Source organism: Delphinus delphis, chromosome 10, assembly GCF_949987515.2.
Source record: "Delphinus delphis chromosome 10, mDelDel1.2, whole genome shotgun sequence".
In the NCBI taxonomy this organism is placed as follows: domain Eukaryota; kingdom Metazoa; phylum Chordata; class Mammalia; order Artiodactyla; family Delphinidae; genus Delphinus; species Delphinus delphis.
In genome coordinates, this window is record NC_082692.2 from 55,296,290 (window position 1) to 55,312,630 (window position 16,341).

Genomic DNA, 16,341 nt, shown 5'->3' on the forward strand with positions numbered 1-16,341 from the left:
CCTAACCACTGTAGTGAGGCAAGGAAACAGTATAAAAATATGAAAGGAAAAAAGTAGAACTGTCTCTATCTGCACCTTTGGCAAGGTCACGTGATACAACATCTTTTGTATTTTAATACGCTAACAGGTGGGGGTCAAAATACCATGGTAAACAATGGGGAAAATGATTTTATTCTGACTCAATCTTAAAAATTTAAACCAAAGTTAATAAAAATAAGTTTATATTAAAAATGATCAAGGAGATTTCAAAAAAAACAAAATTTCTAAAAATAAAAAATATAATAACTGAAATTAAAAATCAAGATAGACTGGGGCTTCCCTGGTGGCACAGTGGTTGAGAATCTGCCTGCTAATGCAGGGGACACAGGTTCGAGCCCTGGTCTGGGAGAATCCCACATGCCGCGGAGCAACTAGGCCCGTGAGCCACAACTACTGAGCCTGTGTGTCTGGAGCCTGTGCTCCACAACAAGAGAGGCCGCGATAGTGAGAGGCCCGCGCACCGCAATGAAGAGTGGCCCCCGCACCGCGATGAAGAGTGGCCCCCGCTTGCCACAACTAGAGAAAGCCCTCGCACAGAAACGAAGACCCAACACAGCCAAAATTAAATAAATTGTCTAAAAAAAAAAAATGGCATGAACATTACCACAATAAAGGGGGAAAATACTCTTTAAAAAAAAAATCAAGATAGACTGAACAGAGTGGACAAAGTTGGCAAGGTAATTAATGGTAAGGTAGATCTAAAAAAATTATCCGAAGTGCAGCACAGAGAGACAAAGAAATGGAAAATATGAAAGACAGCTTATGCAATATGGAGAAGAATAAATATGTAAGTAAGTCCCGGAAGGGGCAGGGGACAGGGAGAGACAGTAACTGGAGACTCTCAAGACAAAAGATCAGAGAATATCCCAGAAGTGATGAAAGACACCAAACCTCAGCTCCAGGAAGCCCAACAAAATCCACACCTGAGATAAGCAGGACACTAAAGAGATCTTAAAAGCTCTCAGAGAGAAAAGAGAGAATACCCACAAAGTATTAAAATATAAGACTGACAGCTGAATTTTCAACAGCAACAATAGAAGCCAACGACTGATAAAATAACACCTTCAATGCATTGAGAAAAGAATAATTGCCAATCTGGAATTTTAAACCCAGCAAAGAAACTTATCAAAATAAAGATGGATTAGACAAAGCAAAACTCAGCTTGCCATCTCAGGCCCCACAGAAGGAGGTGCTTAGGGCAGACCATGAAAGGTCTGAGGAAAAGAATTATGAGCAGAAAATATTGGCTAAACCCAAACAAACTGACAGTAACAACATAATATGGAACAATGAGATATACACATGGAAACTGTGACTATAACACCATATACCAAAAATTAATTCCAGGTGGACTAGAGATTTAAGTATAAGCATTTTAGGAGACAATATAAGAATATAGATTTAATTATCCCAGAGGTAGAAAGAATTTCCTAAATAAGATTAAAAGGCCAATGTGTGGTAGAGGAGTGATCAAGATGGCAGAGTACTAGGACATGAAGCTCACCTCCTCCCACAAATACAACAAAAATACATCTACATGTGAACAATTCTCACAGGATACCTACTGAACACTGGCAGAAGACCTTAGACCTCTGAAAGGGCAAGAAAATCTCCAAGTAACCAAGTGGGGCAAAAAATAAATAAATAAATAAGAAAGCGAGAAAGGAATCGGGACAGGACCTGCATCCCTGGGATGAAGCTGTAGAAGAGGAAAGGTTCCTGTACCCTGGGAAGTCCCATCACCAGTGGGGAATCAACCAGGACAGAGGGGGAGGTTCAGAACCTCAGAGAACACAGCAACCAGTTTGCAGCAGTTAGAACAGAAAAAGACATGCACAGACAGTCAGTACCACAGCTCTGCACTTCTGAGCCTGAGACACCTATCTGCCGATACAGGTGGGGGCTGGGTGCGGAAGCTTGAGCTTCAGAGATCAGACCCAGAGAGAGGACTGGGATGGACTGCACGGAAACAGCCTGAAGGGGCTGGAGCCTGGTGCAACCACACCTGATGGTGTATGCAGAGGAAGCCTGGGCTGCCTTAGAGGCCAGATGCCATTGTGTCAGTAGTGCGTGAGGGGAGGGGCGGGAACCACCACTACAGCCTTTCTACCCGCGAGAGCTCTAAGGCAGCAAGACACTGCCTACATGAGCTCCAGGAGCAGTCACAAGTCGCTGCTGTTCCCGGGACTTCAGGAGCAGTCTCGAGCTGCGTACCTTGCCCTCCTAGACTCCAGGAGCAGTCCCAAGCCACCTCCATTCTAATCATGCGCTCTGGGGGCACACGTGAGCTGCCACTGCCACTGAGAACTCCACGACCAGGCACCAGCCACAATATCTGCACATCCACTATCAAGAGGTAACAGCCAGCACACACTAAGGAAAGAGGTAGCAGACATCCAGACTAAAAACAGCCCTCACACCAAAAACTCTTAAACCCACACAAGCTACACAGGGAGGCTTCCACATATAAATAGCCCTCCAAGACCACAGCAGATAATTGTTTCTCCTAAACTCATAGAGCAAGAGAACTATAAGTAAAATGAAGAAGCAGAGGAACCACTCCCAATTAAAAAACCAAGAGAATTCCCCTGAAATAACAAACAATGAAACAGACCTCTTCAGTCTAAGAGACACTGAGTTCAAAAAGGAGATAATGAAAATACTGAAGGAATTTAGAAAGGCTATTGACAGAAATGCAGAGTACTGTAAAAAGGAACTAGAAGCTATAAAGAGGGACCAAGAAAAATTAGAAAACTCATTTGCTGAGATGAAAACTGAACCAAAGACAATGAATAGCAGAATAAATAATGCAGAAGAATGAATAAGTAACCAGGAAGATAGAATAATGGAAATGACCCAATCAGAACAGCAGACAGAAAGCCAAATGAAAAAAAAAAAAAAAATGAAAGCAACATAAGAGACCTATGGGATAATATAAATTGTGCCAATGTATGCGTAATAAGGATTCCAGAAGGGGAAGAAAGAGAAAAGGGGATCAAAAATGTATTTGAAGAAATTATGGCTGAAAACTTCCCAAACCTAAAGAAGGAAACAGATATCCAGGTACAGGAAGCACAGAGGATACCAAACAAGGTAAACCCAAACAGACCTACACCAAGACATATTATAATAAAAATGGCAAAAGTTAAAGAGAGGATTCTAAAGGCAGCAAGAGAAAAACAAAGGAGGCAAGGGAACCCCCATAAGGCTATCAGCTGATTTCTCTACAGAAACACTGCAGGACAGAAGGGAGTGGAAAGATACATCCAAAGTCCTAAAAGGGAAACATCTGCAACCTAGGATACTCTACCCAGCCAGATTATCATTTAGAATAGAAGGAGGGATAAAGAATTTCTCAGACAAGCAAAAACTAAAAGAATACAGCAATACTAAACCTATCCTAAAGGAAATATTGAAAGGTTTTCTCTAAATAGAAAAGAATCCATAGGAAAGAGAAAATCACCATCAGAAAGCAAGTCACCTAAATAAGCCAGTACACAGATTAAAAAAAAAAATTCTGTGAAACTAATAATAACCACAATGAAACAGCAAAAGGATGAACATGAAGATGTAAATAAGGAGATCAAAATCATAAAATGTGGAGGAGAAAAGTAAGAAAATGTAGATTTTTTTTTTCATTCCCTAGAATGTGTTTGAGCCTAAATGACTACCAGTCTAAGACAAGTAGATATAGGAAGGGGTTAATATACTTGAAAAATGGTAACCACAAATCAAAAACATACAATAGATTCACAAAAACCAAAAAGAAGAGAACATAAGCATAATACAAAAGAAAATCATCAAACCACAAAAGGAAAAACAAAAAAGGGACAAAGAAGAAATATAAAATCAAAGGGAAAACAAAGTTTAAAATGGCAATAAATACATATCTATCAATAATTACCTTAAATGTCAATGGACTAAACACTCCAATCAAAAGACAGAGTGGGAGATTGGATAAAAAAGCAAGAGCCTATAATATGCTGCCTACAAAAGACCCACTTTAGAGGAAAGGACACACATAGATTGAAAGTGAGGAGATGGAAATAGGTATTTCATGCAAACTGAAATGAAAAGAAAGCAGGGGTTGTAATATTCATATCAGACAAGATAGACTTTAAAACAAAAGCCACGAAGAAAAATCTAAGGACACTATGTAATAATAAAAGAATTAATACAAGAAGAGGATTATTACATTCATATATGCACCTAATACAGGTCAACATATATGCAACTAATACAGGAGCACCCAAATACATAAGATAAATACTAAAAGACATAAAGGGAGAAATTGACAAAAAAACAATAACAGTAGGAAACTTTAACGTCCCACTCACATCAATGGACAGATATTCTGGATAGAAAATCAGTGAGGCAACAGAGATCCTAAATAATACAATAGAACAGTTAATTAGACTTAATTGATATTTTCAGGACATTACATCCAAAAAAAAAGAAATTCTTTCCAAGTGCACATGGAACATTTTCTAGGATTGACCACATACTAGGGCACAAAACAAGCCTCAACAAATTTAAGGATATAGAAATTGTCTCGAGCATCTTTTCTGACCACAACAGCATGAAACTAGAAATCAACCACAGAAATATGTGGAAAAAATGATTACATGTAGGGCTTCCCTGGTGGCACAGTGGTTGAGAGTTCACCTGCCGATGCAGGGGACACGGGTTCGTGCCCCAGTCCAGGAAGATCCCACGTGCCGTGGAGCGGCTAGGCCTGTGAGCCATGGCCACTGAGGCTGTGCGTCCGGAGCCTGTGCTCCACAACGGGAGAGGCCACAACAGTGAGAGAAAAAAAAAAACAATTACATGGAGACTAAACAACATGCTACTAAAAAAACCCAGCAGGTCAATAATGAAATCAAAGAAAATTTAAAAATACCTTGATATGAATGACAATAAAAATACAACCATACAAAATCTATGGGATGCAGCAAAACCCTTTCTTAGAGGGAAATTCACAGCCATATAGACCTTCCTCAAAAAACAAGAAAAATCTCAAACAACATAATATACCACTTAAAAGAATTAGAAAAAGAAGAACAAAACCTAGTCAGCAGAAGGAAAGAAATACTCAAGATCAGAGAGGAAATAAATAAAATAGAGATTAAAAAAAATAGAAAAAAATCAATAAACCAAGAGCTGGTTCTTTAAAAGGTTAAACAATATCGACAAACCTCTGGCCAGGCTCACCAAGAAGAAAAGAGAGAGAACCCAAATAAACAAGATAAGAAATGAAAAAGGAGACATAACAACCAACACCACAGAAGTACAAAAAACCATAAGGGAATACTATGAACATGCCAACAAATTCAACAACCTAGAAGAAATAGACAAGTTTCTAGAAACATACAGCCCACCAAAACTGAATCAAGAAGAAACAAATAATTTGAACAGACCAACCACTACTAATGAAAGTCCACGACCAGATGGCTTCACAGGCAAATTCTACCAAACCTACAAAGAAGAATTTATACTGATCCTTCTCAAACTCTTCCAAAACATTGATGAGAACACTCCCAAAGACATTCTTATGAAGCCACCATCACCCATGACACTAAAACCAAAGACACCACCAAAAAAGAAAATTAGAGGCCAATATCTTTGATGAATATAGATGTTAAAGTTCTCAAAAAAATATTAGCAAACCAAATCCAACAACACATAAAAAAGATCATACACCACAGTCAAGTGGGATTCATCCCAAGTTCACAAGAATGGTTCAACATTTGCAAATCAATCAATGTGATACACCACAGAAACAAAAGAAAAGACAAAAACCACATGATCATTTCAATAGATGCAAAGAAAGCATTTGACAAAATTCTACATCCATTCATGATAAAAAAAACTCTTACAAAAGTGGGCATAGAGGAAACATATCTCAACATAATAAAAGCTATTTATGACAAATCCACAGCCCATATAATACTAAAAACAGTGAAAAGCTGAAAGCCTTCCCACTAAAATCTGGAAAAAGACAAGGATGCCCACTCTCGCCTCTTCTATTCAACATACTATTGCAAGACCTAGTCACTGCAATCAGATAAGAAAAAGAAATAAAAGGTATCCAAATTGGAAGGGAAGAGGTAAAATTGTCATTATATGCAGATAACATGATTCTATATACAGAAAACCCTAAAGACTCCACACAAAAACTACTAAAACTGATAAATGAATTCAACAAGGTAGCAGGATACAAGATTAACACACAGAAATTGGTTGCATTTCTTTACACTAACAATGAAATATCAGAAAGAGAATGTAAAAAAACAATACCTTTCAAAATCGCACCCCCCAAAATAAAATATTTAGGAATAAACCTGACCAAGGAGGTGAAAAACCTATACACTGAGAACTATAAAACATTAATAAAGGAAACTGAAGATTCAAAGAAGTGGAAACATATCCCATGCTCTTGGATTGGAAGAATTAATATTGTTAAAATAGCCATACTTCCCACAACAATCTACAAATTTAATGCAATCCCTATCAAATTACCCATATTTTTCACAGAACTAAAAAAAAAATCGTAAAATTCATATGGAACCATAAAAGACCCAGAATTGCCAAAGCAATCCTGAAGAAAAAGAACAAAGCAGGAGCCATGCCCTCCCAGACTTCAGACATACTACAAAGTGACAGGAATCAAAAGAGCGTGGTATGGGACTTCCCTGGTGGTCCAGTGGTTAAGACTCTGCACTTCCAATGCAGGGGGCCCAGGTTCGATCCCTGGTCAGGGAATTAGATCCTGCATGCCGCAACCAAGAGCCCACATGCCACAACTAAAGATCCCACATGTCGCAATGAAGATCCCACATGCTGCAACAAACACCCAGTGCAGCCAAATAAATAAATAAATAAATAAATAAATAAATAAATAAACACAGAACAACAGCAACAAAAAAAAACAGCGTGGTATTGGGACAAAAACAGACATATGGATCAATGGATCAGAATAGAGAGCCCAGAAATAAACCCATACACCTATGGCCAATTAATCTTTGACAAAAAAAGCAAGCATATACTATGGGGAAAAGACAGTCTCTTCAGCAAGTGATGCTGGGAAAACTGGACAGCTGCATGTAAATCGATGAAGTTAGAACACTCCCTCTCACCATACACAAAAATAAACTCAAAATGGCTTAAAGGCTTAAACATTAAGACATGACACCATAAAACTCCTAGAAGAGCTCAAAGGCAAAACACTCTGACATAAATTGTACCACTGTTTTCTTAGGTCAGTGTCCCAAGGCAATAGAGATAAAAATAAAAATAAACAAATGGGACCTAATCAAACTTAGAAGTTTTTGCACAGCAAAGGAAACCATAAACAGAAGAAAGGTAAGCTACAAACAGGGAGAAAATATTTGCAAACAATGCAACCAATAGGCCTAGTATCCAAAATATACGAACAGCTCATACAGTTCAATAACAAAAAAACTAAACAACCCAATCAAAAAATGGGCAGAAGGGCTTCCCTGGTGGCGCAGTGGTTGAGAGTCCGCCTGCCAATGCAGGGGACACAGGTTCGTGCCCCAGTCCGGGAGGATCCCACATGCCACAGAGTGGCTGGGCCCGTGAGCCATGGCCGCTGAGCCTGCACGTCTGGAGCCTGTGCTCTGCAACGGGAGAGGCCACAACAGTGAGAGGCCTGCATACCGAAAAAAAAAAGGGGGCAGAAAACCTAAATAGACATTTCGCCAAAGAAGACATATATTTAGGTCTTTAACCCATTTTGAGTAAGACCAGATACTATAAAACTCTTAAAGGAAAACATAGGCAGAACACTCTGACATAAATCACAGCAATATCTTTTTTGATACATCTTCTAGAATAATGTAAATAAAAACAAAAATAAACTCAAAGGCTTTTGCACAGCAAAGAAAACTATAAACAAAACGAGAAGACAACCCACAGAATGGGAGAAAATATCTGCAAACAATGCGACTGACAAGGGATTAATCTCCAAAGTTTACAAACAGCTCATGCGGCTCAATATCAAAAAAAACACAAACAACCCAATCAAAAAATGGGCAGAAGACCGAAATAGACATTTCTTCAAAGAAGACATACAGATGGGCAACAGGCACATGAAAAGATGCTCAACATCACTAATTATTAAAGAAATGCAAATCAAAACTACAATGAGATATCACCTCACACCAGTCAGAATAGCCATCATCAAAAAGTCTACAAATACCAAATGCTGGAGAGGGTGTGGAGAAAAAGGAACCCTCCTATACTGCTGGTGGGAATGTAAATTGGTACAGCCACTATGGAGAACAGTATGGAGATTCATTAAGAAACCAAAAACAGAGCTACCATATGATCTAGCTATCCTACTCCTGGGCATATATCTGGAAAAAAACATAGTTCAAAAGGATACATGCACCCCAATGTTTATAGCATCACTATTCACAATAGTCAAAACATGCAAGCAACCTAAATGTCCATTGAGAGATGAATGCATAAAGAAGATGTGGCACATACATACAGAGGAATATTACTCAGCCATTATAAAGAATGAAATAATGCCATTTGCAGCAACATGGATGCAACTAGAGATTATCATACTAAGTGAAGGAAGTTAGAGAAAAACAAATATCATATCACTTATATACAGAATCTAAAAAACATGATAAAAAGGAACTTATTTACAAAATAGAAACAGACTCACAGGCTTAGAGAACAAACTTGGCAGGGAGGGATAGACTGGGAGTTTGGGATTGACATGCCCACACTGCTATATTTAAAATAAATAACTAATAAGGACCTACTGTATAGCACAGGGAACTCTGCTGAATACTCTGTAATAACCTAAATGGGAAAAAATTTTGAAAAAGACTAGATAAATATATCTATTCTTTAGATAGATATATATAACTGAATCACTTTGCTGTACACCTGAAACTAACATAACATTGTTAATCAACTATACTCCAATATAAAATAAAATGTTAAAAAATAATATTAAAAAGTTTAAAAAATATATATGGGGGGGAGCATTCATAAAAAAATACCACATGAGCCCCAAACTGAGGGAAGATATTTTCACCTAACTGATTACTGTCTAGAATAAACATATAAAGAACTTCTAAAATCAGTTAGAAAAGACCAAGCACCCAACAGAAACATGAGCAGAAAACTAGAACAGGCACTTAAGAGGAAATACACCGACTCAGCTTTATCAGTAATCAGGGAAACACGAATGAAAACCACCATTAGACACCTTTTCACTAACACCAAACTGGTAAAAAGTCTGACAATATCAAATACCGGAGAAACAGTGGAGCAAAGCAACTCTTCACACTGCTGGTGGGACCACACACTTAGCGACCCGTTTGGAAAACAAGCTGTCACTTTACAAGCCAGCAGTAACTCTAAGTGTGTGTCTACTCTGCACAGAGCTTCCCGGCCAGTGTACCAAGCTCCTGATCTGCTCAGGTCCAGGAAAGGGGCTGGGGGCTGAGAGGCAGGGGTGACACCCCTGGAGTCCTCCACATGTCCTTCCATAGCAGAATGAATGACTAAACATGTGGCAAAGTCAGGAAGTGGAATCTATTACAAGCCGAAAAAGTAAACCAGAATGTAGCAAGATGGATGAATTTTAGGAATATGTGTACACTTATATACACTGCAGAAAAACAATATAATTCCCTTTATACAAAGTTTAAAATTTGTACAAGTAAACAATAAATTTTGTAGGGCTACAAATATGGGTGGTAAAACTATAATAAAAGAAAGGAAATAATAATCACAAAATGTAGGGTCACAGTTACCCTAAGGGAGGAGGGAAGGGGCTGGACAGGGAAAGAGCACACAGGGCTGCACAGGTGATGGCAACGAGCTGTTCCTTTAAGTTAGCGTTCATTTGTTTTCTCCTGTAGATCCTACTTATGTTTCATAAGCATGATTTTGCACCTACTAATTTATCTGAGTGTGTGTGTGTGTATGTATACATATATATATATTTAATGGAAGAAGTAAACATACCACCACAAAGGGGGACAGGGAAGGGGGTGGAGACAGCAGGGCAAGGGTCTGGGGACAGCCATAAGCCTGTACATCACATTTTTACTGTACTTTTTTTTTAAGCTTGGACACCACACATGAGTTCTCACATTGTTACATAAGTTCTGCAACACTCTCTGCTCCCCCCGCAGAAAGAGGCTTATTTTCCTCATTTTTAGAATAAGTGTTCCCCTCTGTTCCCACTGGAAACTCAATGTCTCTACAGGATGTTCTGCGTAGGTGGAAAATGATTATTTTAAAAGCTGGAGAACATCAAATAATCCTGAATAATGAGGCACTGGAGGAAAGAGAAGCAGTGTAATTCACTAAAAAAGGGTCAGAGATTTTTCCATACAGACTTTTCATCAATGCTCTGACGCATCCACAAGCCACCAAAGGCCCAGCCTGGGCAGGGGGCCGCGAGGGGGGCGTTGGCTCCCTGCAGGGGGCTCAAGCCAGGCAGGAGGTCGACAAGGAGGACAGGCAGGGCTTCTCCTCCCTGGGCTCCATGAGGCTGCTTGCACCCATTCCGGCCTCCTATCAGGACCTCTAGAACCTGTGCTTTATTCCTCTCCTAGTTACGCCCACAGCACTGGAGGTCTGCGGGCGTTTCCCTACCATTCTGCCAGCAGCAAAATAGGACCAAATGCTCTGTGCTTCAAAGCCAAACCACACATCCGAGTTCACAACGGCAGCCTAGGGTCTCAGCACGTTCTCTGAGAAGCAAGTAAAGCCACCTGAAGGAAGGGTGAGCTGTCCTCTGGTTCCTAAGGGTCACATGTGGAACTTGCTTCCTGGCAGCCCCCGGGCGCCAGGGCCTCTGGCTGCTGCCTGAGCTGATCAAGCAGCCCTTCCAGGCAGATGTCACCCTGTCACCCTGGTGACACGGCCTCTGTCTCTGTTCCAGAACGTCCCTCATTCTACCTTATGTCACAGCCGGCGATTTACCAAACACCCGCCCCCCAACAGCGTAGACTCCTTTAAGACAGGGGTTTGAGTGCATTCAATGCATTTTCTGCCTCAGGGCTCAGCGCGGTGCAATGTCTGCTGAACTGACTTCTGGGGGGGAGGGGGGTAAATTTTTTTTAATATTTATTTTTATTAATTATCATTTATTTTTGGCTGCGTTGGGTCTTCGTTGCTGCACATGGGCTTTCTCTAGTTGCAGTGAGCGGGGGCTACTCTTCGTTGCGGTGCATGGGCTTCTCATCGCAGTGGCTTCTCTTGTTGCAGAGCACAGGCTCTAGGCGTGCGGGCTTCAGTAGTTGTGGCACGGGGGCTTCAGTAGTTGCGGCGCACAGGCTCTAGAGCGCGCGCTCAGTAGTTGTGCGCATGGGCTTAGTTGCTCCGCGGCATGTGGGATCTTCCTGGACCAGGGCTCAAACCTGTGTCCCCTGAATTGGCAGGCGGATTCTGAACCAATGTGCCACCAGGGAAGCCCCCTGAACTGACTTCTTGAACAAAAAGAAGCTGTTACATGGTGACAAACCATAGAAGAGTGTGTACACTTAAACCCAGGACTGTTCACCAAACATCAAGAAAATAAAGTTGTGGATGAAAGGCTAAGCACATTTTCAGATTCAAGCGATAGCAAGTAACTTATGACATTCCTCATCCTCCTTAACAGATCAAAATTATGTGACTGGCAATAAGTAACTTAGTCATTATTAATCCAGGATAAGCCTAATTCCATGGAACACGTGACGGGATACCAGGCCAGAAATTATCCTCGTTGGTTGCTCGAAAGTGTACCCAGGAGGACTGGGTAAATCCAAAGACTCCAGAGTTGTCTGATGGAGCATTCAACTCTGACGTCCCTCAAAAATAGATTCCAGGGCTTCCCCTCTGAGGCAGCTCCTCCCAATCCCTCCTTCAGCAAAGATCTCCTGAGTCCCCGAGCCAGGCACTCTGCCAGGTACCGCGATGAAATAATCACACAAATAAGTGCAACTAAGAACATCGTTAAAGGAAAGCATCTTACTTCCTTCCTGGGCCAGGGTCACAGCTCTGTGGGGGCACAGCCAGGCTCTGGCCTGCCTCCCCAGATCTGAGCTTCAGAGAAATCCCCATAGGCATTCAACTCAGAGACAAGCAGCACCCCGGCCTGGGGCCGCATCAACAGACGCAGTGAGCAGGGCCCGAGGCAGCGGCACCCCACCCCCACCTTTGCACATGGCGTCTCAGGTGTTCACCACAACAGCCCGGTAAGGGCTGTAGCAGGAACACCATTTCACAGAGCAGGGAAAGGCCCCACAAAGGTGAACAGACTTCTGAGTGGCTACGGAATGGTGTAGCTGGCAGGGGCTTCAGCAGAGTCCTCCTGGCTCCAAAGTGCTCACCCCACTCCCCACACCAGGACTGGGACTCCCTCTGTAGACCCTACCCTGCATGTCTGAAAATAGCCTCAAGTTTGAGGGATCAGGGATCACATGCTGTGCTCATCCCAACATGTGATCTAGAGCAGCTGATCTAGTTTTGCACCTAAATACTGGGCTAGCATCTCTGATGCAAGCCACACCAGTAACGACCCACCCTCCACAGGGCAGGCACCCAGGCCAGTTTTGCCTTGTAGGGATGTTCCAACTAATCTGTCCTCTCCATCTTCCATTTCCTTATCTTTAAAACAGAGATAACAGCATCTGCTCTGCCTCCCTCACAAGACTATTCTAGAATTAAATGAGGTAACACTCATGAACATACAATTTCAGAACATTTAGATTCATCAGCACTTCATCAATGAACTCCAAACCTGACCAAACCTGGTGCAGGTTAGCTTTGTACTGCACTGAAAACAGTTTGCAACTATTCAGAAATTTATTGAAATTATAACTTTAAATAGCCTGCTTTGCATAAGGAATACAAATCCTTAAAGAAAACTCAGTAAATTCCAAATCTGAGGGAGTCTGTCAATTAATCAACTGTGAGGAAGGCTGCTAAATAAATCAAGTCATGGCCCAACCTCCTCTTAATTATTTAAAATGGTTTTAAAAGCTCCCAGCTTGAAGGCCAATAACAGAGGGAAAGAGCAATGGGAGAAAATCTTAACGGAAACAGAAATCAGAAGCCAACTGGCAGCGCCGTCTGCAAGTTGCAAGGCCTTAGTCACAGGAAGCATATAGCCTTCCAAGGGAACAGGCCCCCTATGCCTTTCCCCACATGCAGACACACAAAGGCCCAGAGTGCGAAGAAAAGAAAGAACGGGCAAGGAAAGGCAAATTGAGGCCTTCCTGCATTCATTCAAACAAGCAGTAACTGAGAGAGATGTAAGGGGCCTCTGAGTCAGAGCAGCTGTTTAGGAGGCTAACAGTCAGTGGGAAAGGCACTAAATTGCTCCTTGGCCACGCCGCACAGCTTGTGGGATCTCAGGTCCCTGACCAGGGATCAAACCTGGGCCCTCAGCAGTGAAAGCGCAGAGTCCTAACCACTGGACTGACAGGGGATTCCTCACTCATTTCTTTTAGAAGTCCAGGTTGTCATATTTTAAGATAACTTTCAACACTGCTATAAAATTTTAACTTGTTTAATCAAGAAATGTGTAGTAGGGCTTCCCTGGTGGCGCAGTGGTTGAGAGTCCGCCTGCCGATGCAGGCATGGGTTCGTGCCCTGGTCCGGGAGGATCCCACATGCTGCGGAGTGGCTGGGCCCGTGAGCCATGGCCGCTGAGCCTACGCGTCCAGAGCCTGTGCTCCGCAACAGGAGAGGCCACAGCAGTGAGAGGCCCAAGTACCATAAAAAAAAAAAAAAAAAGAAAGAAAGAAATGTGTAATAGATGAAAAATGACAAGGCCAGGGCTAAACTGTGTAGGCTCAAGTGCAGAGCCGCCCAGTGGAGCCCAGCAATGATGGCTCCACCTGGAGCACGACTGTAACTCAACAAGTGGGGTCAGGACTGCTATTAGGGCCAAGTCACTATCACACACCTCAGTCCCTGTGTCAGTTCATCCCTGGGAGGTGACGAGGTCCCTTCCATTACTAAAACCGTAAAGTTAGTTTTGGAGTAATGGGGACTCAAATGGAGTTTTATACTCAGGTGTTCTGAAAGCTATTTCTGAGGGATTTTTCACTTTAGGATATAAAAATATCTATTGACTCCTTACTCTGTACCAAGTGTTTTACTTACATTTTCTCTCTAACCAGCACAATAATCTTCAAGCGTGAAATTAATCTCATTTTACAGATGAGGAAAAACTGAGTCACAGAAAAGTTAGGTCATGAGTCTAAGGTCACACAACAGAAGCAGTAGTGCCCAGATACAAACTAGGGCCCCCCAGAGCCTGTGCACTTTCAGCAACAGCACACCCAGGGCAGGCCGTGCTGCTTTTAGCTAAGACAGAAATCAAACTGAAGATTATTTAAATGACCACTTTACTCTGACTCCTCTGGTTTAACGAGAGTACCAATTAATTCTAACTAAAACCAGAGACTACTTTTCCCTTCTCTCCCAGTTGACAATTATTTTTCAGCTGCTGCTGCTGTGGGTTACTAAAGGAAGCGAGGTTTGTTCAGCACACTGCAGAGGCTGTCCCAACACAAACGCTTCCTGAACTTCCCAAACCTTCACATTAGCAGTTCTGGCCCTGGGAGTCGCAGGCAGCCCTCAGCACTTACGTACTCTCATGTCCCCGCTCACTGATTTCTTCCTGGAGACTCAGAATGCTGGTAAGGTTAATGATCCTTCTCCGGGGGGTACAAGCTGCTGTCATTTCCTTTTGGGATGCATCCTCCACCATTTCCAAATCAGAGCCTTCCCGATGTCTCTTTCTGCAAAGTAAACGAGGAACTGGCAGCTCATAACTATCTTAAAAAAACTGTTTCAAACCCAGTCAAATTTTGTGCCTTGCATTTTGGAGAAGGGAGCAGCTTCTCTGTGCCAGCTCTCCACATCTGGGGAGGGCTCCCTGTGCTGGAGGCGGCCAGCCAGATCAGGATGTCCTCCCAGATGCTGCTTCCCTGACACCCCTCAAGCCTTATTAGTGGCCACTGCAGGCAGCAGGGCTTTGGAGTCTGGCTCAGCCCGGAGACATGCAGGGTCTCGATCAAGTGCGCTGACCTCACCACATCTCATTCATTCAGCCCTCCATCCATCCGTCCATCGGGCACTGTTATAGTACCAACCTCACACAGCCATGACAAAGTGCCTGCCCTCACCATGCTACCTTTCTAGTGGGAGAGTCAAACAGCAACCGAAGAAAGATCATTTTAAGTAGCAACAAATACTGTGAGGAAAATAAAACAAGGTAACAGAATGAAGGAGAAGCAAGAGAACTTTAGATTAAATGGACGAAGAAGGTCTCTGGTAAGAGGCGACATCCGAGTTGAGACCTGGGCGACAAGAAGCCGGAGAGTTCCTGCACCGAGGGACCAGCAAAAGCAAACGGGTGAGAGCTCAGGGAGGTCGGGTCAGCACTGGAGCAGCGTGGCCAAAGCGCCACGAAGGAGAGGAGAGTGATGAGCTGGGGGCGGGCAGGCTGGTTTCACCCCAAGTGCCGCGGGAAGCACTGGTTTTCAGCAAGGAGTGAGACACCCTGGTTCCTGGTTCAGAAAGATTCCTCTGCTGTGTGGTAAATGGCTCGCAGCATTAAGTCCCCAAGTGATAAACAGAAATGTCACACTTCCCAGCAGGGTTGTTAAGAGCATTAACTGAGATAATGCATATTAAGTATCTGGCACACAGTGGATGCTCAGTGAACGTTAGCATCCTTTATTATTCTCTGAAAACAAATCCTTAGAAGCCATCTCCCTAGACTGACTTGGAAGTGAGCAAACCAGAGTTAAAAAACTCACCCAAGTTCCACTGGGCAATCAGAGCCAGGGTTTCAGTGGTCAGACACCAGGGGGATGTGCGGCCTCAGGCAAAGGACTTCACCCTGAGCTCCAGGGTCAGTACCCGCACACACTGAATAAGGAACATCCACCTTACAGATGTCAGTGAGATGTCCTTGAAGCACCCACAGAGTGTACACTGAAGATGCTCAAAATTAACTGACAGTCATTAGTACGGCTGTTCCTGCCCCCTTTCTCTAACTCTCGTTCACCACTAGCTCATGCACTTCAGGGAGTTTCATAATTTGAACTGAGAAACTGTTCTTCTGAAAGGAGTGAAAGCAGCTTGCAGTAGGATGGAAGAATCCTCCAGATATTTTAGGCCCCCCTTTCCAGCCACCTCTGCTGTTGAGGCTTTATCAAAATTCAATACTAAAATTAAAGGATAGATCTTTTTTTCTGATGTGTTTTTAAATAATGTTTGGAATCACGGACATTTAAGATATTT

At 42.5% G+C, this 16,341-nt stretch overlaps 1 protein-coding gene and 1 non-coding gene across 2 annotated transcripts in view; one reads left to right on the forward strand and one right to left on the reverse strand.

The window, feature by feature from the left end:
- Positions 1-16,341, reverse strand: part of MLH1 (mutL homolog 1) — a 51,493-nt gene that overhangs the window by 9,554 nt on the left and 25,598 nt on the right. The window contains exon 13 of the mRNA XM_060022157.1: positions 14,683-14,831. Within this exon, the coding sequence (XP_059878140.1) occupies positions 14,683-14,831 (149 nt within the window). The remainder of the gene's footprint in view (positions 1-14,682; positions 14,832-16,341) is intronic.
- On the forward strand, positions 6,729-6,801 carry TRNAG-UCC (transfer RNA glycine (anticodon UCC)). The gene has a single exon. It is a non-coding gene; the product is annotated as a tRNA-Gly (tRNA).